This window comes from Sparus aurata, chromosome 1, assembly GCF_900880675.1.
Source record: "Sparus aurata chromosome 1, fSpaAur1.1, whole genome shotgun sequence".
NCBI classification, from domain to species: Eukaryota; Metazoa; Chordata; class Actinopteri; order Spariformes; family Sparidae; genus Sparus; species Sparus aurata.
Genome location: NC_044187.1, coordinates 12,975,669 through 12,998,169, shown reverse-complemented (window position 1 = coordinate 12,998,169; position 22,501 = coordinate 12,975,669). Strand labels below are relative to the sequence as shown.

Below are 22,501 nucleotides of genomic sequence, written 5' to 3'. Positions count from 1 at the left end.
CTGGTCTCAACTGGTCCCACTGAAGCAGCTGGAGCCAGACTAATCGGTGTCAGTGTCAGGTGGCAGAGGACAGGACGCTGGCGAAACCACTGGCCACGACTATCTATCTATCTATCTATCTATCTATCTATCTATCTATTTATCTATATATCTATATATCTATATATCTATATATCTATCTATCTATCTCAGTGCACATATGTAGAGCGAGATGTTACTTTTACTCATACATGTGCGGTTTTGTTCAGCAGGAATATTACCCAGATTTAGAAGAAACAGTCAGACTGGTGCAGTTCAGTGATTTATTGCACATGAATGAGCTTCCAGGCAGGTGTTGGCAGGTATGCAGATACAGGCACTGACTGGTTGACCAGATGACAGGGAGGCAGATATGGTACAGGTCCAGGTGAAGCGGCAGGGTTTGGGTTTGAGGTGGCGCAAAGTACAAACCACATGACAAGTAGAATGAACTGGCAGAGGAACAAAGGGCTGCCAAGTGTAGTGAGGGACTAATGAGGAGAGTGAGAACAGATGAGCAGGTGAATGAAGAGGTTTGAGGGCATCTGGTGGACAGGTAGGGAGTGACAATGAAGGATTTTGCAGCATTTCGGCTGAAGAGGCAGAATGTGACACATAAGAGTTTTCATACTTTTTCTTTTTACTATAGTACACACTGCAGCTGCCCTTATAAGATAGCACACACTGTTGCATGCAGTACGCACACCACTGGGACATACAATCCTGACACTTGCATGTGCTTTCATGTGTGACTGTGGTGTCTGTCATTCTGTCATGGAGCTGTCAAATGTTTGTGCTCTTGCATTTACAAATAAATGTTTATATGTTTACTGCTCAGAGGATGTGGGTCAGAATAGCCAATATGTATGCTGGCTTGGATACTGCAAAATGCGACCAGATGTAGTAGGACACCCTGGTTATTTTTGGCATACTGCATTTCACCAAATAGTATGGTAGTGTGGTCAGTGGGGACGCAGGCCATGTCGTCTTTTTGTCTCATAGTTGTCATGTCAATTTTGATCATTTCTTCAATATGGGAATACTGATTCTGATTCTGATTTTATTTGCAATGTGTTATCTCAATGTGTATGTCTTAATGTGTATTTTTGCTCACGATTCTTTTCAAAGTCTAAAAGTTTCTTAGAAAAATGTGAACGTTTTTATGTGAACTACGTAGAGACAGATAAGATTTTTTTAAGAATTAAAAAAAATAAAAACATCCCAATTTGGATTACATTTTTCCTTCAGTGTTTTCCTTAAAATTGATTCGAATGAAATAAACATAGCTACAGCTAAAGCGATGACAAAGCTGAATAACCATGGAAACAAATAAAGCTTTATAAAGCCACGTCAAGTTCAAGATTTACAACTTTAACCCGTTTTGAAAACGGGAACCAATGTTATTTTCTCTCTGCGACACATCCGGACACAATTTGATGACGGAACCTACCACTTCCGGTCTAGCTGTCAACAGAGGAGCAGCACGCGTGTTCTCAGCCAAAATGGTAAGGCTGGTGGTCGGTCAGACTTAATGACATGATCCCAGTTGTTTTAATCGCAAGGTAAATAATTATTCCATCGATTTGAATTAATCGTTTAGTTTCCTGGTCTTATTTTTCAGCCGAAGGCTCAGAAAGGAAAACCCGCGGAGAAAGTTGTCCACCCGTACAGCAGGAAAGCTGCTTACCTGGCCCGAGAAGAAATCAGACTGAAGAAGAAAGAAAGGTGCGTGAAGGGGCACTATGTCGTTTTTGAGAGGAAATTAAACTCAGAATACTAATAGTTACTATATTGACAAAGTGATAATACAAACTCAGAAATATATGTTACTCAGTAACTGAATAAACAAGCTGTTAAATAAGGTACCCAGAACACTGTTTGAAACTAGAAAGGTGGCAGGGTCCACCACATATAAACAAAGTAAAACAATATGAAACTGTGTCATCCTTTTAAGGTCAGTTTGTTTATTCAGTCATGAAAACAAAGGGAGTTTGTTTAATTAGTTTAAAAAGTCAGTCAGGGAAGATCTTCACCTGCTGTTTTAAATCTCTTCCGACAAACTACATAGTGCACCTTTAAGATTCCTGCTTAACACACACCGTTCACTCAGAGTACTTTCATTTAATTGGTTTTTCTGACGCTGCAGGCAGAAGAATGACAAAGCAACACGTCTGAGCGGCATCGGTAAGCTTGTGTATCATTGAAATCATACACAGTTAAAGGCTGCGTGCATCAAGTCACTCTCCATTAAACACTCTTTCTTCCTGTTGTCTGTCTGTCTCTGGACTCCCAGGTGAGAAGCTGTTATGGTTTCAGGGACAGCTGGATCCAGATAAGACCACTTACACCAGAAAAGACGCCTGTGACATCATTGAAAGGTCAGAGATGGGGATCGTGTCGATGTTTTTCAAAATATTTGCACCTGTTGTTGTATAAAGGAAGCCTTTTTTGTGGCATCTTGATGTTCAGAGACATTTTGTGTGCGTGCAGGTACCTCCAGAGGTTCGACTCCGAACTTGAGCAGATTGAGCTGATGAACGGGATCAAAGGTCGGCAGGGTCGTCTCCACGGCGCCAGAGAGGCCGTCATCAAACAGACCATCGAGCGAGAGAGGGCGCAGTACGAGGGCAGCGGATTCGGTGAGTCCTCATCTTATAAAGACATGCACATATGTTCTATACACGGAGGCAGCCAGGGTTGTAAAATACTCAAGTGTTTTGTCGTCTTCACAGAGATCCCAGACATCATGAACGGAAAGCATCTGAAAACATTCAGGTGGGTGGAATCAGAGCTTTAAGCTTCTGTTATGCAATCTGTGTATTTAAGAGGTGGCTGTAATTATTGTGATCATGCAAATTACAGCTGTGGTTGGTCGGGTTGGATAAACCAGCAAGAGTAAGCTTGATTTTGAATGTACCACCTCCTTCTTTCGTCCAAAGAGATGCTCCTCCAAAGAATTTCATTCAGACATTATGACATGATTGTACAGGCCTGCGACACCCACAGACACAAGAGATTGTCTTATTGTTATTGTCTTATTGTTTATTATTGATTGCTGTTTGCATAGTGACAGAATTTCAACAACTGTAACAGATAACGCTTCTAAAACCTGAAGACCTTTTCCAGCTATATAAAATGAGCCTTGGTAATGTTGGACTTTGTACTATACGGCATTATATTATTATCCTGTCCAAATACCAAATGGATAAAAAAAAAATATGCCTAAAAATAGTGACAAACCTTATAGTTTACGGGATTTGCACATCATCCTGACATGTCAGGAATCATTAACGTTCTTACTGATAATGTTTGATGATGGTGTCAATCCTTTATTTCTTAGAGAGTGGACCGGTGATCTGAAGAAACTCCCGAACCTTAAACTGCGGAAGGTGTCTAACAAAGGATTGGACACTAAGAATGAAGAGGAGGAGAAACATGACGCAGAAGAGGATAATGAGGATGATGAAGATGACCTGGATGACGAGAAGCTGGATGACATGGTGCTGATGTCGGACTAGAACTGAGGCTCAGTAACTGAGTGTCAGATTGGCATTCAGCGAAGACATTCAATAGATAAATGTGCGTTTTTGTGGTTGTGTGTGGGGGAAATGCTGCAACTCCACGACTGTCCAGAAGGTGGTGCCAAACTCACAGAGATGGAAATTTCATCTGTCCTCGCATTGCTCAGTAACTGGACACCAGCCTGTGAGGGGTTCTACATTCATTGTTTATTGCACAAACAAATATGCATCGTGTGTGACCTGAATATTTAATTTTATCCAATCAGGGATAGAAGAAAAAACAAAAACGTTTTTTGACAGAGATGTTAAGTGCTCTCATGTGGCGGTGGATAAAAGACAAAGTTTTCTGTGACGTGACAGTGACGCTGGTAGAAAACCAAATTAAACCTGTAGAAAAGTGGACAAGTGTAAACAACAGTCACCTTCAGTTGGTCGACTGGTCAGTCACTCACACAGTGTGTCAAGTCTGATGTAAAAACATTACCGGGTGACGACCATGAGGTTCTACTTACATCGGTGTGTGAATGACGGGTCCTGGCGGAGCAGGACCGCGTGAAGCTGCAGACTGTCGGAAACATCATCAACAACTGGGATACTTGGGAGTTTTCTATTTAAAGAAATATTCAAAAGTTTCTATGATAGTAAATAAATTCCACTTTTTTCAAAACATTACATTTTCTTGATTTCAGACTGACCTAAAGATAGTGTTTAAATAATTGTTCACTACTCATCATTTCTGACTCTTTGGTGTCTGGAGACCTGATTGTCCAGAAGGAGAGGTAAGGCCAGAGTATGCTTCAAACAAAGCTGGAATGTCTAACAAAATCTGAAAAAAACAAAATGGTTTTGGTTAATTTATTATTAACACAAACTTTTAACCGCCCTGACGTACCTATTTTACGGTTGCCCGTGACGGCGTTAGTGGCCTTGTTTGGTGTCACAAATGCTGCTTCATCATAACGTTTTGTATTTCTGCAGACATGATTCTTCCGGTTGCTAGTTGACTGTCTTAACGTTGTGTCTCAAGTGCAACTTTTTGGTGACACAACAGGCGGCCTTTGTCACTGCCAGTGTCGTCTTGAGGATCATCTGAAGCATACTGAGACCTTTAATAGCTTCCTCTGAGTGTTTTCACACCTTTTAACTCATCTCAGTGCAGTTTGAGAAAGTGCATACAGGAATAAAACTCAATATACCACATAACTAAAGTCTGTACAAACCTCTCCTGCTGATGGCTTTATTTTCCTTTACATCTCCTCACCTTTTTTAGCCATTTCCTGGCCTCTTCCTTACTTTGCACATACACTGCAGCCCTTCAGCCTTTCAGTTTTCCTCGATCACTGAAGCACTTAAGTCGTCCTTTGCGCCTCAAGTTCAGTAATCGCAGGAGCTGACATGAACAACACTAAAACACTGTACGAGTCTAATCACACCGTGCCCACAGAACCTCGTGTTGTCTGATGAGCAGGGTGTGATTCAGGACACTCTCCCTTTGTGCGGGAGGAGAATCAGTCAGACGGGGTTTCGTGACGGCGCCACTGCCGCCTCCACTGACATGTCAGAGTCCATCTGTGGATCTGGTGCCAGGGCGGGTGCCGGACTGACGGGGACATCCACTGTCTCATGTCTGCCGTTGGTCAGGGCATTGGTCTGGGCCTGAGAGTTGTGCAGGCCTTTCTCGGGGCAGTTCTGCACAGTGATGATGCGGTTGAAGGCCTTGAGGCGGCGCCACAGCTGCAGGTAGACTTTACACTGGATGTACATGAAGATGAGGCCCCCTGTGAAGCCTATGGCCACCACGATCAGCTTTGTCCAGAAGGGCCACTCCAGCACACCTGCCGAAACACACAGCGAGGTTATAGATCATCCTGCAGGATGCGTGATCGATCATGATGGTGGTACGTGCAGAGCTGTGCTTACCATTTGGCGTATAGTACTTCAGAAGAGTAACTCGCCATAATTCCTCTGCAATCAATCAAGAGTTTCTCTTTATTTCTATTAATTCTGAATAAAGAACCTAATATATTAATGTTTATTACTATATATGAAGATTTAACCTACTGCTACTAACGTTGTCTGCCTCTGACTTTAGGTCCTACAGTATGAGACGATAACACAGATACACTATGATCACAGCACGACACACAACACCATCAACGAGCACAACAGAGAACACAGAGAAACACTGAGGGGTCTAAAACTGTGGCTCAAATAAAATGAATGCTAGCGTGTGAACAGTCTGTAACCAGCAGATGCCTGATTTTAGTCTTTTCACTGTTGTTTTATGATCTGTGTCAGAACACTGAACTACCTGCTCCTGCAGAGAAAATTAACCCAATCCTGTAATTTTCTTGAAAGAACACACCGCTGGTTTCAAACGACTGAAACAATTTTGCACAGACTTTGGTTTCATAGTTTCAGCGTGTCTGTACAGTCTGCAAAATGGTTGGAGTTATGAAACTGTTCTTAGGTAGGTTGAGTCTCAGTGACTCTTCAAAAAGCTGCACGCTTTGATGATGAGTTAATGTGAGTCCGAGAACTTTTGTCCTTTTGATGAACGTGACTGTTCTCACGACATTTACACACGCCGACAGTTTGTTTTCTGGGTTTCATTTCGAACAAAATACAGGAGCTTGGTTTTTTTTGTTGGTTTTTTTTTCAAATCTCAGAAACAGCTTTCTCAAAACACGCTATCCTTAACTGTTTTGGCATGTGATGATAAGACAGTTAGGCAACAAAAATAACCGATTATCAGCCAATGCCGGGTGTTGGTGGCGATATTGATGTTCGGGAGTTAATATGTTGGTATACACACAAGTTTTCACAATGGAAAAAATGTATATATAATACACCAGTGAATGATCTGTTATAGGCCAAGACCAGCCAAATGATACGTAGGCTGGACTCCACTACAATGGTCATGGTTTCCTTTCATGGATATATCATATATATACATTTAAAAAATTGCAAGTCTTGCAAGAAAGTAGATTTTCAAACCATTAATTGGTTGAAAATTGGGAGATTTATTGAAAAATGTGCTCTGTAGTTATGTAAAGTTTGCGCACTTTGTAATCAAATAGCCAAAACATGCATGCAGCAAAACACCCTGATTCAATTATATTTTTTTATGGGCTGTAGGTCCCAAATCGTTATCTTTACTCTAGAGCCAGACATCATACAGGCCGAGGGACACTTGGGGGTGACCATCACAGGAAGTATAAACTGGGAGATTTTTACTGTAGAATATACACTGACATACATTCAACTAGTTTGACAGATATAGAGACAACATGAATACGATGAGTGACTTCACAGGACACTTCTTCACATCTTCAAAATCACATCACCAGAGACAGCAGGTGTAAATACCAAGTGTAAGGTACCATGTGAGTGTGTGACCACTGGGAGCGCTACAGTGCAGTGATGATCCTGTACTGTTTGTATTCAGTGTTTTTACCAGCATGTGTGGACAGACTGTGGTAAAAAAAAATACTGCAGTGGACAGTTATACATATTTAAATGTATAGTTTGCTTTACCACTGTGACGTATGTACATTTCAAATACATTACATATATTTTCAAATATTGAAAAAACTGGACAGCCCCAAAAACCTCCAAACTTATCCTTTAATACTACATAGATTTTAATTTTTTTTATCATTTATATATTTGTTTTTCTAATAAGTATATTTACTCTGATTCTAATTCTCCTGTACTACTCTGCATATCACTGCAAGCATATGTAAAATATGTAAAGGAATGAATGAATGAATGTGAAGGAAATAGCATTTTAGGAATCGAAACTCTGCATGGCACCTTTGAATCTGAGTTGTGATAGTTTTATCAAAGCCAAAAGCGATGAAAGGTTTCAAATCTGTCTCTGCATGTCTCTGGTATGTGACAGAGGGCGACAGGGGAAATTACTGACCGTTCTTCCCGAGTCTGATCTCCTCCACGGTTCTCTTGACGAGGACGTAGACTGACCACAACATACACACTATTGCTATCAGGTGAAACAACACTGAACAGAAGATCTTCCTCCTCTCGCCCTTCGTCATGTTTAGCTTCTCCCACTGGAGGACAGAGGGACGGAGATGGAGAGGGGATGAGAAGAAACAACAAACTGTGGTTGTCATTACCACCTGACACTCCTGTCCGCAGGTGTAGGTCACAGTTTAAAGCTTTGAATTAGATTTATGAGCGTGTGCCTACCTTGCGTAGAGGTTTGAGCTTCGTCTCCATGACGAAGTCAAACTTGCAGAGTTCACAGCAGCGAGTGTCTGACGATTTGATCCACTGGTTGAGACAGGACTGGTGGACGAAGCTCAGGCTCCCCGTGCAGCGACAAGGCATTATCAGCGGGCACTCGTCATCTCCCTCACAGTGGCAGATCCTACACACACACACACACACACACACACACACACACAGCATACACATATCAGAACAGGTGAGGGTTTTTGGGTATCTTGCATCCCTGACCAAAGGAATTTCCATTTTTGGATGCTGAAGTTGAAAAATGGTTTGTCTCGCCATTCACTACTGATGCTAAAAGGAGAGGGACTTTGCATCTCTATGGGCTCGTTATCACACACTTACCTGCAGACCTCCAGCTCGGAGTCGTCAGAGCAGAGCTGTGGTACGCCTCCATTCATGCCGCAGTGTGTCTGTGGTGTGGGAACTGACATGTCCCCACTGCCTGACCCCTTTTCCTGGTATCTCTTGGTGATGAGCTCCTCAGCGTCCTCCGCCAATGAGGAGCTGCCTGAGCTGCAGGACTTGTAGCTCTTCTCCTTATCTCTGCTCTGCTCCTCCTTCAGTGAAAGGTGGCCTTCCCTCTTCGAGGCTCTGCTGCTGTGCCGCTTCTTAAGGCCTCCGCTGTCCCCCACCGAGGGCTGGTTCTCCTTCCCCTCATCCGAGCCCATGGACTGCAGCTCCATGACCTCTGTTTTGTCTTCCCCTCCTCTACCTCCATTCGTAACTTCTATTTCTCGGCTGCTTCCACTGCGGCGGCGCACTCTTCGGGCCTTCTCTTTGCTCCAGCTGCGGGCCTTGCGCCACGCCTCATCCTCTGAAGTGGAGTCGGACTGGGGAGCCTCTGAGCAGCGGAGGCGAGGTGGGAGCTCTCTCCGGTTCTTGGAGGAGCGCTCCCTCTTTTCCCCGTGCTCACTGCGGTCAGAGCTGACGCTGCGGTCGGTCTGCTCCTGTTTGGCATTGGTTTCCACGCAGTCGATGGTGGTGCAGCTGCTCCTCTTGCGGCGGTGGCGGCGCTTCACCTGCTTCTTCTGGGACTGAGCTGATGAGCCCAGAGCTGTGCTGGTGACTGTCATCACAGAGGTGTGTGTGTGCTTGTCGTGTGCGTGCAACTCAGAAGCATCCTCCTCTACAAGTGTCGGCTGGGCAGGACTGAACACACACGGACACACACACACACACACACACACACACACACACACACACACAAAAACACAGAGATGGAGATGTGTAAAAATAAATCGAAATGAGATGAAGATGACATGAACGTGACAACATTAATGAAACAGAAACTTAATCCGGATTATAAAGAAATACTTAAAGGGTCAGTTCAATCAAGTTTTGAGCAATCTGTTTCTGATGTTTTTGTATTCATCTTACTACAATGAAAGGGAATATGCTTTTAATGTGATTTTCCCATTTTGGAAACATTATATTTAAAAAACAGTATGCATGTCCCTGTTTCTCTGGAAATTCCACCGACCTCACCAGGACTATCTCTATAGAGTACCATTGTTTCTAGAAATATGCTCTAAGCAGCACAAACCACATTACATTCAAATATATTGCAATTAAGTGAAGCAAAGACTATAAATAAAATAAAACTGCATTGCTAGACACAATTTATATGTATATTTAATGTATTTTTATAATTCTGGTGAATCAACATTTAAATTGCCAGTGAACAGAATCATCACTTGGCGATACCTTGGCCTCCTGTGCTTGATCCAAACTTGTGTCATTTATTTTGTATATATTACTTGTATCAGATATTTTGTCATTTTGACATAGAAATCTACATATTATGTTACATAGAAAGAATGTGACATGAAAGAAGGTGACATGTTTCTGTGGGAGAGAGAAAAACAGCCAAGAGAAAGTGGAGGAGACGCGGCTCTACGGGTTGCGGAAACATTAAATCTTAATTCAGCATATTTTCCGATGAATGCAAAAAACATCAGCTGTTCCTTGAAACTCCCACCAGCTTCTGTGTCAACTGACTTTTATGTTGGCGGGAAAGATATGTCATTCTCTACTGATTGATGAGGGAAAATCAGACATGACGTATAACTGAAAAATGAAGAGAAAACAAATGTAAGTTCCGCCTGTTTATCAAACTAGGTAATGGAATACGGAATGATTTGAGCGTGCAAATGTGACATATGGACGTCCACTCACTCCCACACATCATATGTGTCCATACTGCCATCAAACACAGCATCCTTCCAGCCTTGAGCCTGTCAGCGTAACGATCTCACCACCAGTGGACATAACAAGCTGAAGGATCCTGTTTCTTCCTCTCATTGATTTCGCTATGGGAGCACCATTGGATTTCACCATCCATTTTAATTTTGTTAATGCCCTCGGGGTGCGGCAGTGCATGCTAATTGAATCTCCCACTCAGTGGAGAAGAAGCTTTAAACTGTGCATGTTAATATCACTGAGAGAGAACTGTGGCTGCAGTGCAGATGTTTGCAGATATTCTGGGGATCTCGCAGGGATCTTGCACTTTCTGCTGAGGTTACTGTAATTCTGACTCATACTGAAAGAGAATGTTGTCTCACCTGCATATGTCCTGAGAAGACGGGGTGATTGAGTTTCTTGAGGCTGTCGTTGGTCCTGTTGTAGAGTTGCTGGCCTGGAACAACAAACAGACTCAAATTAGCTTCCATGCTGCTAAGTTCAACAATAAAAATCATCTAAGAGCTGCATTAATATAATTTTTGACCATCAGGTGGTTCAACAATCTTTCAAAGTTATAGATTACATGTTAGCAGAAAAAAATGCCCATGTACACAAATCTGGCAGTCACAAAGGAACACTGGGTTTAGTTTTGAGTCCAATGTTCACAATTTTTTGCTCCAGTTTGACCTCCACCACCACCTAAAAACACATCTGTTTTGAAATTCAATAGTTGTTGATTTTGTGTCTGTCCTGAGGAGCTTAAAGCATCATAGGTGTCTCGTGGGTCACACAACAGTGTGTGCTTGAAGCAACACTTCAGGCATTTGCACATCGCACTCTGCTCGGATAACTGATGCTCTCGTACACTCTGAACTGTGACCTTGATATCGGCCTCTTTACGCTCTCTGATACTCAGCGGTTACCTTGGAGATGTTGCTGGATCGACTCCCTGAGCGCCCAGGGGCCTTCCTCCCCTGTGGGGAGAATGAGAGACAGAAAATCATTAGAGAGCCCAGAGAGGCATGTGGTGCTTTAATGGTACCTCAGAGGTGTAAAGAGCAGAACATGAGATATGATGAGACATTAAGACAATATTTAAACAATATAACATTTTTTGTGTGACATTTTCTATTCGAGGAGCAATGTGACATATTCAGTTTTACTACAGCCATGTCAAAACAGGAGCTCACTCATCTCACTACTGCAGAGCTCCAGACAGGGTCAAAACTTAACCTGTCAATCAAGAGGTTATCATTGTTTTTTTTGGATGGTTGAATAAAATAATGTATGGTTCCGAAGCCCAAGCTGATGTCTTAAAAATGGCTGGTTTTGAAGTTGAAACAAGAGAATATTTCCCATTTTTCACTTTCTGACTGCTTGTTCCTGAAGCTTGTATAAGTTTTGAAAGTCCAATAACCGACTGATTGTTTCTGCCCTAATCTGCTGTCAGTTTCATTTTTTTAAAAGATCAGAAACCGTACAAAACACTATCAATTTTTCAATCTAGATTGTCAACTGTAACTTTTTCTGCAAAGGCTCCAGAATCTAAGTGAAATTTGAGATTGTGTGGACATTTCACTCAAGTTTTGTGTTGTGAAAGTAGCTAAAGATGAAGACTGGTCCAGCTTAATGCTTTAACCGATACATAAAAACATAAACGCTATAATTAAACTAAGCGTTCTCTACTATTCAGCGTTGGCTTGTTCTGTGTTGATTGGGTGAAGTCCAGTGTCAGAGTCATGCGTTGACATGTGTCCTTGTAATTTCATTGGGACGGCGGCTAAAGCCAGACAATCCAATTACCTGGTCGTCCTGCTAAGTTGTGTGCTGCTCTGCAATGTGTCTCTATTTAAAGCAAACTAATAGCACTTTTTCTAGAACTTCGCAGAGCACTGATTGCTTGAACTAAACTGCTGGACCTTGAAGCCAACCCTCAGACATCTGTGGCCTCATTCACTGCCTGCAGCGTCTTATACAAGCTTCAGGAACCAGCAGTCAGTGCTGCGTAGGAGTGGCAACGTGTTTACGCTGGTAAACCACCGTGGACAAAAAATATCATCCCTGGTATGTGAATCATGTGTGTTCCAAGTTATTTTCCAGACAAGAAAACATTCTCAAACCAGGTCAGCTTACAGATGAGCGACATGTGAGATTTTATATCATTAATTCAATTCAAATAACGATATAATGAAATTGTTTGGAAATCAATTGGTAACACTTTATAATGACTAATTTATAGCCAATTAAACTTTAATTTCGAGTTATTTCGTTGTTAAAAAACCATGAGATACTGAACCACAGGCTGAATGAAAGGCCATCCAAATAATGTTTATAGATTATATATACAGGATCTATCGAACATGTACAAAGTCTTATAAACATCCGTGGCATCTTTACAACACACAGTTGCTTAATAAATGGATTATAAAGCATTTTGTGTTCGTTAACATTAAATAAAGTTTAACTATAAATGTACCATTTATTAGTGATAGTTATAATAAAGTGTTACCAAGCAATTGAACAATCATTAATGGGTACAGCAAGCCAACAGAAATGATTACTTTTGTGTGATCTGCGGAGTAAACAAGTTCCCAAATTGCCATTCCATTTATATCAAAAATTGGCCATAACACTTTTATATGGCAAGAGATTTTGAAGGGTTACTTTGGCAAAATCTCTTAAAGGAGCCAAGCTTATATCAATCTAGTTCAGCATGTCTCTGTGCTCACATGAGGTAATCACTTTGCATTTCAAAATGTGAAATAAATTGGTGCAGGCTGAGAATTTCTATTCTGTGTTTTGGCCCTAAAAAATGTGAAGCTCTTTGTAACTGAGCAGTCAATATTGGCTTCACACTTAATTCCTTGTAGGTTGGGAAAACTATAGTTAGACACAACCTGATTTATGTAACAAATACAGATTTTATTTTTAGAGATTTTTAAATTTTTTTCCTGTCCTCGTGTCAACTTTCCCTACATTACCACTTTCATACCCAGTCACACTGTCGGCAGCCAGGTGCATTATGGGAATAAATCAGTCTGGTCCAAGGCAGTGACAACACACCCCAACCTCAGTGGTCTTTACTGTGAATATGTTCTGGATCCTGAGTGAGCTATGTGTGAAAATTAGTCCCTAATACACACACACACACACACACACACACACACCACACACATGCACGCACGCACACACACACACACACACACACACACACATACGTCACAGGGACAGGCAGGACAACCTGCCAACTGGCTGGTGCGGGAGTGAGTGGGCAGTGGAAAATGAACTGAAGGATAAAATATAGTGAAAGTTTAATAGATAGGTATAGAGATATTGATAGTGTATTTTCACAGCAAGTAAGCTAGATTGAAAAGGTTTGTTTTTCATTCAGTCTTCCTGTTTCAAATACATTTAATGAAAAAACAAAACCAGAAACACAATAGTTGTTCCCCCAACGCTGTCTGACTTCTCTTTCTGTCTGAGGCCAAAAAGACCTTTAGAAACAGCTCACACATCAATCTCAGACGAATCAATCAATCAATCTCTCATTTTACATCAATCTCTCATTTTATTTCACACTGTTCCTGCCTGAATCATATAGTTTTGCTTCGTGTCAATTCTTTTAACTATTATAGATATGTGTAAGTGGTTCCTCAGAGACTTTGTATAAAATCACTATCATTGATAAATAAAAATAAAATGGTGTACTCGCCATGTGCAACATATCCAATATGTCTTAATTTATCATGTTCTACCACTTGTCTTCCTCTGTTCCTTTATCATTATTATTATTATTATCATTATTATTATAACTAATCATTTGTGTCTCTGGTTATGTATAACCTGCTAACATTGGCTCTACAAAAAAAAAAAAAGAAACAAACAACAACAACATAACAGGTACAGACAAATACTTTAATTAAAAGAAAAATTCCAAACAACATGTGGATGTTGCAGTCTGCAGAACAGGGACTATTTTAAGCCCAGATTTAATGCCTGTATTTACATCAGCAGGACAGCGTTTGTTGGCTTGACTCAAAATAAACTACAGTGCTCATGTTCTGTTCATCGTAGTGACGCAATGGTGTAGCTCACTGTGGACACAATATATATAGGCAGTAAGATATATATTGTCTATATATATATATATATATATATATATATATATATATATATATATATATATATACATATATATATATATATATACACTCCTAAACTATGTTAATACATGCCTGCTTATATGCTTATATGTGATATATATTAGAGGTCTGTTTATGAAATGTTAGTGTTAATATATATACATAGTATGTACAGTATAATACTCAAGGTTTAGCAGTATGATCACTTTAAGCTTTGTACCTTGCTATTTAGTTCAAAGTATATGTTTGTAACGTCTCATGTGGGTAGCTTCAGTATATATATATATATATATTTATACTTGTGTGTATCAGCCCACACATGGACACAGTAGTGGGGACACTCTGCGCAAATCCGGGAAATAAATAAGAGAGACAATGACAGGTAGAAGACTGCATCGTCTAAGCTGATCAAAGGATTTGCTGATAGCCAGGTTTAAATCAGTAGTCCCACCTGGAGTCAAAGCAACCTCCTCTGGGTGTTAGAGGAGATGGACACATGTACTGGGCGGATGGCACATGTTTGTAATGTTTGGCAGCTTAAGAAAAACAGAACGGATTACTTCTTGATTATGAGTCATTAAACAGATTATCTACCAGTAAGTCACATATCACCACTGAACAACACGTCCAGCGTATGGTTTAGTGAGATGAAAATGAAATGCTTTAATTATGAGACAAACAGCTGTGTGTGTGTGTGCTCTTCAGGTCATTTGTCATCAGTCTCAATTTGCATTTCTGAGAAGATATAGATGTCTGTGCCACTTCTTATTATTCTCAGTTATGTGTTGCATTCGAGTGTTTCTGTAAAGCTCTACACTTTGAGAACCTGAGTGGAGGCTGTCAAAAACAGCTGCATTCAGAACAAAGCTGTCTGAGAATATAGCTTAAAGAACAATTCAATGCAATATTGTGTTAAATGAGAAGACTGCTATTGATTCCCTCAATGACTGTAAGCTAGGAGAAAGTGCTAGTCTTGTAAGCTCGTAAAATAGTTACCTGTACAAATCTCCCTGGTATTAAAATGACCACTAAAGTTGTTGATAGAAGCAAATTTAACAGAGTCTGGCTGGCTAAATCTCCAGGTTCCAGTCTTTGTGCCACGCTTACTGAACACAACTGAGCATTCCACTAAAACTGGCACTTTTGACCTGAGTGAAAAATTAGTTAAACCAATAACATCTATTCAAACACACTTTAATGTCATTTTTGTCAAATGTAAAGACATAAAGAAGCCAAAAGAGAGACACAAAAATCATGTTTGCTTAGAAGTCATAGCACACCAAACCCAAAAAGCTAGATGATTTCATCCCCATGACACCTCCAAGACAGACCGGACATTTTGCATGTATAACATTTGCTTAGCAATGGCAGACCTATACGGTTGCTTACTTGAATTCGCCTGGAGGAGAGCTACAAAGTTAGCCGTTAGCTGTTTGCAGCCAGTGAGCAGCAGGGTAGTGTGTTTGGCTAAGGGAGCTAACAGCTAACAGAGCTAATAGACAGTGAATGGTGCCAATAGCTTCAAGCTAACTGAGCGACTGTAGTTTAATGTGACAAAATAACTATTTTACAGAAAGCAAATGTTTTGAAATACTTCTACTGAGATCATTTTAGAAGCAAAAGTAATCTGAGTGCAAATGTTAACAATCAACAACTAACTTACAAACAACTATATATGATAATAACAAAGGAAAGAAACAATATTTTGATCTTGGGAAGGTTTACAATCGCTCTATTCAACTTGTTTTTCGGGATGGTTCCGGTGAACAAAGTTTGGAGCCTGCTGGTCAGCTATGTGTACATGCAAACATTGTGTAAACTGGACTGGTTGAAGAATTTGAAGAGTTGGAGATTGCCGTGTGGCTACTTCAGTAATAGATGTTCGCTAAACTGTTGCAGATAAAACTACATCACATCAATCTCAAATATCTCTGACTGCCACTGGCACCAACATAGGTAGGAACAAGAGGAAAATGCACACAGCAGACTGAACAGCGGCAAGTAATATGTTTCATTGGTCTGTAGCATCATCACTCAGATTATCTGTTAATTTTGAATTTTCAATATCAGGTTAGACTCCTTGTCATTTACACTCAATGTAACATTCTGAGTATCCTGAACAAAAACCTTGACATGTATAACCTAAATCACAACAAAACAATACCAACTATCAACAGTCATTGAGGAACATTTTCAAAATCGTTTTACACAAAGACAGCAGTAAGACACAACAGTCCTTCATGCCGGAGCCTCATAAAAGCCTAAATAGTGACAACTGAAGCTACAGTTCAGTAGTAAATAAGGTAGTAAACAAAGAGCGGATTCAGAGATAACATCCTAATGTCACCTACCTGAGTGTCCGCTGCACTACCGACACTCTCACTCTGATGCACAGCAGATACTTTAGTGAGTCTATGTGAGGACATGTGCATGTTTCTGCAGAGGGGATTAACTGATGTAGCGTGGACCGAGGGCTATATTTTGGTTCTGTACTCTGGCTCAGGATCAGAAAACACCTACAGCCACATTTAGACAACCAACCATGAAGCTGCAGCTGCACCGTTTGTATTCAGTCACGACATGTTTGAAAGAATCTCAGCTTATCACTCGGTTTCAAATCTAACCATATCTATATAACATGAAATATTTGTGTTTGTGTTGTTGTGGTTTCTCTGTAGCAACCTAAACAAACAGCACAATCACCATCAGCTGATTCTGTCTGACTCTTTCTTGTTCCATCCTGATTGGTGCATGTAAATCTATGACATCATCTTTTTTTAACACAGCTTCGCCCACCTCAAAACAGTGAGAGGAGCACTTCTTCCTCATGTAAAAAAATGAATACAATGAAAGAGCCAGTGCTGTTCTGATTGCAGCAGACAACAGTCTGTATCTTAGGGCCTTTAAGGATAAAAGCCAAAGCATTTACAATAGTGAAATGTATATGAATATAAATAACTTAATACGTATAATTAATATATTCAGAGGAACCTTTAGAGCTTTGAGATATAGATCAGATGGATGTTTGAAGGGCCACACCAGTGTGATTGTAAGTCAGCTCTTCATCTGTAAATCATGTAAATGTTACTATTCAAGCAACCACAACAGTAAAAGCTTGCTTTTTAATGCATGAGTAATAATAATCTAATGATATAATAACGTAACAGTGGTACATTTGACTGATTATAATAGCATACTGTTACTTAAGGTTCATCTTCACAGCACAGTGTGGTATATGTATTTTACTGACGTAAAAGATCTGAGTACTTCCTCTGCCAATGCCCCTCTCAGTCAATCAAGGTAAGCAAACACTAAAGTAATCACAACTGTAGTTATGGAGAACTCCAGTCTTGTCAAGCGTTTTGTAGCATAGCATGTTACAAATTGAGGGGAAAATTACAAGACATTCACACCATCGATGCTGTTCACTTGTTAGTCAAGCAACTCCGTGACAGTTGAGTATGTTAACTGAGAATACTGAGAAAACAAATGCATTTGGAAAGGAGAAGACATGCATGTAGTAGGTGTTTGTGGTTGACTTTGCCAGATTAGGCTTATGAGTTTGTCACACCACAGAAACATACCTTTTGAATCTGCGTTTTGGAAATGGTTGTCATGTAACTTTAAGAAAGATAAATGCAGACTTGATGGTCACTGTGCTCATCCAGTGAGATGATTTTCCATTTTCTGCTTTAAATGTTCAGCTAGTTACATTTATATAAACTGTAGAGACTTCAGTGCATTCAGTTGTTCTGCTTATTATGTTAATGCAGCACTGACTACCAGAGAGATGATCTACACTGCAGAAGTGCACAGAGAGCTGATGGCCTCATTAAAACATTATGACAGTATAATCAGCAGGCATTTATCTCAGTCTAATGACTGTACAAGGTTATCATCAGTGGAAAACAGTCCGGCTGCACAAAAAGTTTGCAAGTTAAACCTGCAGTCTGTGGGTTTCCGAATGGCCTTATTGTCTAAATGTTTACAATGTAACCCACTTCCTCTTTGTTTCCTGTAGGTCTTTTCTTCCTAAACAGACTCATAGCCAGTGGTCCAGAGTTTAGTGTTGATGTTTAACTTCCCCCTTAGACCAGAGGTAGATACCCAAAGCCTAATAATGTAACTACATTAATAATGTAATGTATACGATGGCCATCAGTGTAAGCAGGTGTAGGCACTAATTCAGTTTATATCTAGATCTACAACTCCTGGGCAATTTCCTCCTTAACCATGAACAAAACTTGTTAAATGAAAAAAAATAATATGGCCTGTGCTCTCATGACATCAGTTTCCTTGAATCAGAGAAACTTTACAACATGTCTTTGTCAATTTGTGGATCTGTTGCAGAATTTGGAGGCATCATTCATGGTCAGTTGTTTTGCTCCTGATTTACTGCTTTAAATTAATTGAATAGTTTTGAAAACCTGAACATGTTTCTTGATTTAACGCTGTCAGAAAGAGAAAGAGAGAAAGATAGTAACCCTACAGTCAAGACCCTTAGATGCATGTCTTCTGAACACTGTAGGGAAAAAAACAGGGAAGTGAAACCACTTTATGCCACTCTTCAAAGATGTCAGCGACTTAAAGGTTCCTGTTTCCGTTTTACAAAGTAGATTTGTAAAGAAGCTAATTATGACGACTTAATAGTGCAAATACCAGGGATGTAAATGACAAGCACAAAATACTGAGGTTTACTCTTGTTCATGTCTGGAAATGATGGACTAAACAAACACAAATTGAACAAGCATTCGTCAACTAGCATTTGAGTTTGTAAACTATAAAATCTTAGTAAGAACCCTACTCTTAGGTTCACGTATGTCTCTATTGACTTCAATGTTTCTCTTCCTAACACTGAATCGCCCCGGCTGTCAGACGAAAAACACGTTATAGTCTTAGGCGTGTGATGTAACATGAGGTGATGTTCTAAGATGCAGAGCTGCAACGCTTAGATAATTAATCGTTTTAGAACATTCGTTCGTTTTCTTTGCCATTTATGATAGCAAATTGTATAATCTTTGGGTTTTGGACTGTTGATGAGACAATAGAAGCAATTTGATGACATCACTCTGGGCTCTGGGAGATTGAGATTGTTATTCTATAGACTAAACAATTATTCAATTAATAATTATAAATAAATGATTGTGAAAATTGTGAAAATAATAGGGAGATTATGAAAATAATTGTTAATAGCTGATTGCTAATGGTTGTAGCCTCAATGTGATTGTAACATTTACTCTCAACTCAAAAGATGTAGCTGAAAATATCAAACCCCAAGTGAGGTAACAGTGATAAAAGGCTGCTGAGTGCATCCGTACTGTACGTGTGACTGAGTGAGTGATTTGAAAAGACTGTCAGCTGATACTGTAGGCTCAGGTACACACACGCAGCACACACACGCAGCACGCACACACGCGCGGAACTTCATCTTCAGTCTTTATCACGGAATGATCAAACGACTTCTACTTTCTTCTGACAAGGCAAAGAGCATCTTCAGACTCCTAAATCTCTGCATTCTGAGAAACTTTTGACCTTTAACTGTAAAAAGATAAAAGTAAATTAACCTATAGAGCTGTAGTCGGACCCCTTACAGGCTTGAAAAACATAGTTAAGAGGTCAGAAACTCACCTCGGTCTTGTCTTTGGAGCGATTTGCGCTCTTGCCGTTGCTGGCAGTCTCCCTGGCTGGAACCACAGTTATCTGTTGTATTGGCATGCTGGTGTTTCCAGGCAACCCTCCGTTGTTACTCCTACAGCATTCCCAGCACACCGCGCCTTCCCGTCCTACGATCCGAGTCCTTGCGCGTGATCCACTGTCCCATCAACGAGCTGCTTTCAAGGAAAGGAGACACTGCTCCCGGATCGCTCTCCTGTATCAGCCCAATCTGGATCATAGAGGAGATGGAACGGGATCAGGTCACCGTGGCAACAGGAAGACAGCTCTAGAGATGGTGGGGTGTGAGGTCGTCATGACGACTGGCACTCAACAGTGCGCAACACCTCCTCCTCCCCCTTCTCCTGCACTGCCCTCCTGCTGACAGAGAGACGGAGAGAGGAAGAGTTGAGATGGAGCTGAGCAGTAAACAAGGAGGCAGGGAAAATGTGTGTTGCAATGGCATCTGTGTATCTGAGTGTGTGCGTGTGTGTGTGTGTGTGTGTGTGTCTTTCTTGAAGGGGCGGAGCCAGCACTTTGTCGTGCTTGCTGGGTAATAAGCATACGGTCCATGAGGATTAGGGCTTAGACTAACCTCAATCTCCTCCTCTGACCAATGGTGCTGCTAATAAGCTTATACAACTTGTGCACATGGACAGCAGTAGAACACACACACACACACACACACAAACAACCTGGTTGTCGGGGGACTCCCTGTTGAGAGACAATGTGTTGATGGACTCCGTCATATTAAAGGATTAAAGGCACATTGGTGGGTTGACCAGACGTGAAAAACAAATCATACACAAACCATATTGTGGTTTCACTAAACCTGTGTGTGTAGGTATGTGTGTGTGTTTGGATGGTGAGGGTAGGGTGTAATCCTCTTTCAAAATGGTCTCAAGCCATGAGGATTATGAATGATATATATTTGGAAAATGGGTGACTTCAGGTGATCGCTGAAGAGTGGTGGCCAATTAAGGTGAAGAGCCAGTGACTGTCCACCTTACTCTGATGGTGCATTTCTCTTTTCTGAGCCAAGGAAACACTCAAGTAGCTATACTTACAAGATGCATGAGAAGTTTTCTTCATTTCACTTTTATGTTTATATGTTGTAAATAGATTTTTAAATTGGATCCTGCGCACCCTGTATATCACTGATCCTTTTCTGGCTTTATTATCCAAGGCATGGCGATGTTACTACCTCAGTACAGGAGGATGGTTGGTTGGTTGATTGGTTCGTTCGTCAGCAGGATTTAAAAAAAGAATTACGAAATGGATTTCCATGAAACTTGGAAGGAAGATGGGTCTCGGCCCAGAGTAGACCCCATTCATTTTTGGTGCAGATCCTGGTAATGGTATTACCATTTTTTCTAAATTTCTCAGGGAATAATGCATGTATCTTGATGAAAAAAGACAGTGGTTGGTATCTATGAATGAGTACAATTTGATACAGATCACAATAAAAATGGGGATCTAGCGGATTTGAATACATTTTATTTGATATTGAATCAGGCTTGATTTAATTAAAGGGGACTGCTGGGCCTTGGCAGAGGTAGACACTCTACTAAATACCATTTTATTTAATGTTTTAAGTCTTTATTTAGAGATTAAGATTAAAGATTAAAGTCAGAACTCAAATAAAATGAACATGTGCAGACTTCTGACTTTAATCTCAGAATTCTGACTTTTTTCTCAGAATTCTGACTTTAAAGTCAGAACTAAAAAAAAATTTCACATGTGGCCCTAATCCTCTTCCGTAGACGTATTATACACTGACGGAAGTAAGGTAATGGATGGCTATGCTACATTTAGTTACTGAAAATATGTATACACTGTAAATAAATGCCCAGCATACACAGATGGATGCAGCAGTGAAACACTGTCAGGCGCGTACATAACTTTTTTCCAGATTTTTGCATTAATGCTCGGAGCAACTATGGTAGAAAACATGCACAGTTTATTTTTCCTCTTCTCAGAACTGAGTGGACATATGCAAATTGACTCCCTCCCTGACTCTCTAGATTACCTTGTTGTCCCAGAGTGGGTGGAAATACACCGTTAATATACTTATTGGAACATAATGCCCTGTGACCTCACGTAATTCCCCAGCAAAGCTCCCACCACATTCAAACCGGGTAAAGGTCTATTGATAATGATTCCTCTGTGCCAGAGCCACAAAAACTGGGAACACAATAGAAACTCTATTCAAAACTTTGGTTGAGCTAAATGTGCACTTAATTTCTTCTCTACTTTGATGGACTGTTCTTTGGTCGAAGTGAAAGTAAACTGAACATGTGTTTCTTCAACAGAAATACCACCACTGACAACCTGACATTAACTCTGCTTGCTCATTCAGAGAGGTGGACTCACTATCAGATGTGCCCACGTCAAACCTTTCACACGTTTACACACACCACTGTACAAGCATGCACACAAACATTGCTGCAATGCCACTTACTTGCACTGGAAATGGGGAAGTCAGAGCGCACTGGCTTTGTGGTCTGAGCACTATTCCATTGACACTTGTACACAACAAGTGTATCTTTTACATTTTAATCCACAAAAGATGCGTTTGTGTGTGCTTGCAGGCACCGATGATGAGTAGAGCGGAGTTTCATGAGACAGATGGATGTTTTCCATTGCAACAGCACAGGTACCACAGCAAAGGAGCTCTTGGAAAGAAAAACAGAAAACCACTTTATCTTTAGCCTCCACAGAAGGTTTCAG

At 40.6% G+C, this 22,501-nt stretch overlaps 2 protein-coding genes across 7 annotated transcripts in view; one reads left to right on the top strand and one right to left on the bottom strand.

Moving 5' to 3' along the window:
• The first annotated feature begins 1,383 nt into the window (after positions 1–1,383).
• tma16 (translation machinery associated 16 homolog) lies at positions 1,384–4,208 on the top strand. Its single transcript, XM_030421397.1, has 7 exons — positions 1,384–1,523; positions 1,640–1,743; positions 2,165–2,202; positions 2,312–2,396; positions 2,509–2,657; positions 2,751–2,793; positions 3,359–4,208. Exons 1-7 carry the CDS (start codon positions 1,416–1,418, stop codon positions 3,534–3,536), a joined length of 705 nt encoding a protein of 234 aa, XP_030277257.1. The 5' UTR covers positions 1,384–1,415; the 3' UTR covers positions 3,537–4,208.
• Positions 3,728–22,501, bottom strand: part of marchf1 (membrane-associated ring finger (C3HC4) 1) — a 34,542-nt gene continuing 15,768 nt past the window's right edge. For 2 of the 6 annotated variants that reach the window (XM_030421346.1, XM_030421351.1), the window contains exons 2-10: positions 22,233–22,446; positions 19,748–20,152; positions 10,901–10,951; positions 10,358–10,431; positions 8,139–8,945; positions 7,752–7,932; positions 7,468–7,612; positions 5,460–5,504; positions 3,728–5,374 (exon numbers count right to left, since the gene is read on the bottom strand). In XM_030421346.1, coding sequence (XP_030277206.1) covers positions 5,052–5,374; positions 5,460–5,504; positions 7,468–7,612; positions 7,752–7,932; positions 8,139–8,945; positions 10,358–10,431; positions 10,901–10,951; positions 19,748–19,834 — 1,713 coding nt within the window. In that variant the 5' untranslated portion in view covers positions 19,835–20,152; positions 22,233–22,446 and the 3' untranslated portion in view covers positions 3,728–5,051. Of the gene's footprint in view, positions 5,375–5,459; positions 5,505–7,467; positions 7,613–7,751; positions 7,933–8,138; positions 8,946–10,357; positions 10,432–10,900; positions 10,952–16,470; positions 16,588–19,747; positions 20,153–22,232; positions 22,447–22,501 lie in introns of those variants that run through there. The other 4 variants (XM_030421359.1, XM_030421368.1, XM_030421385.1 and 1 more) reach the window with 4 other exon arrangements.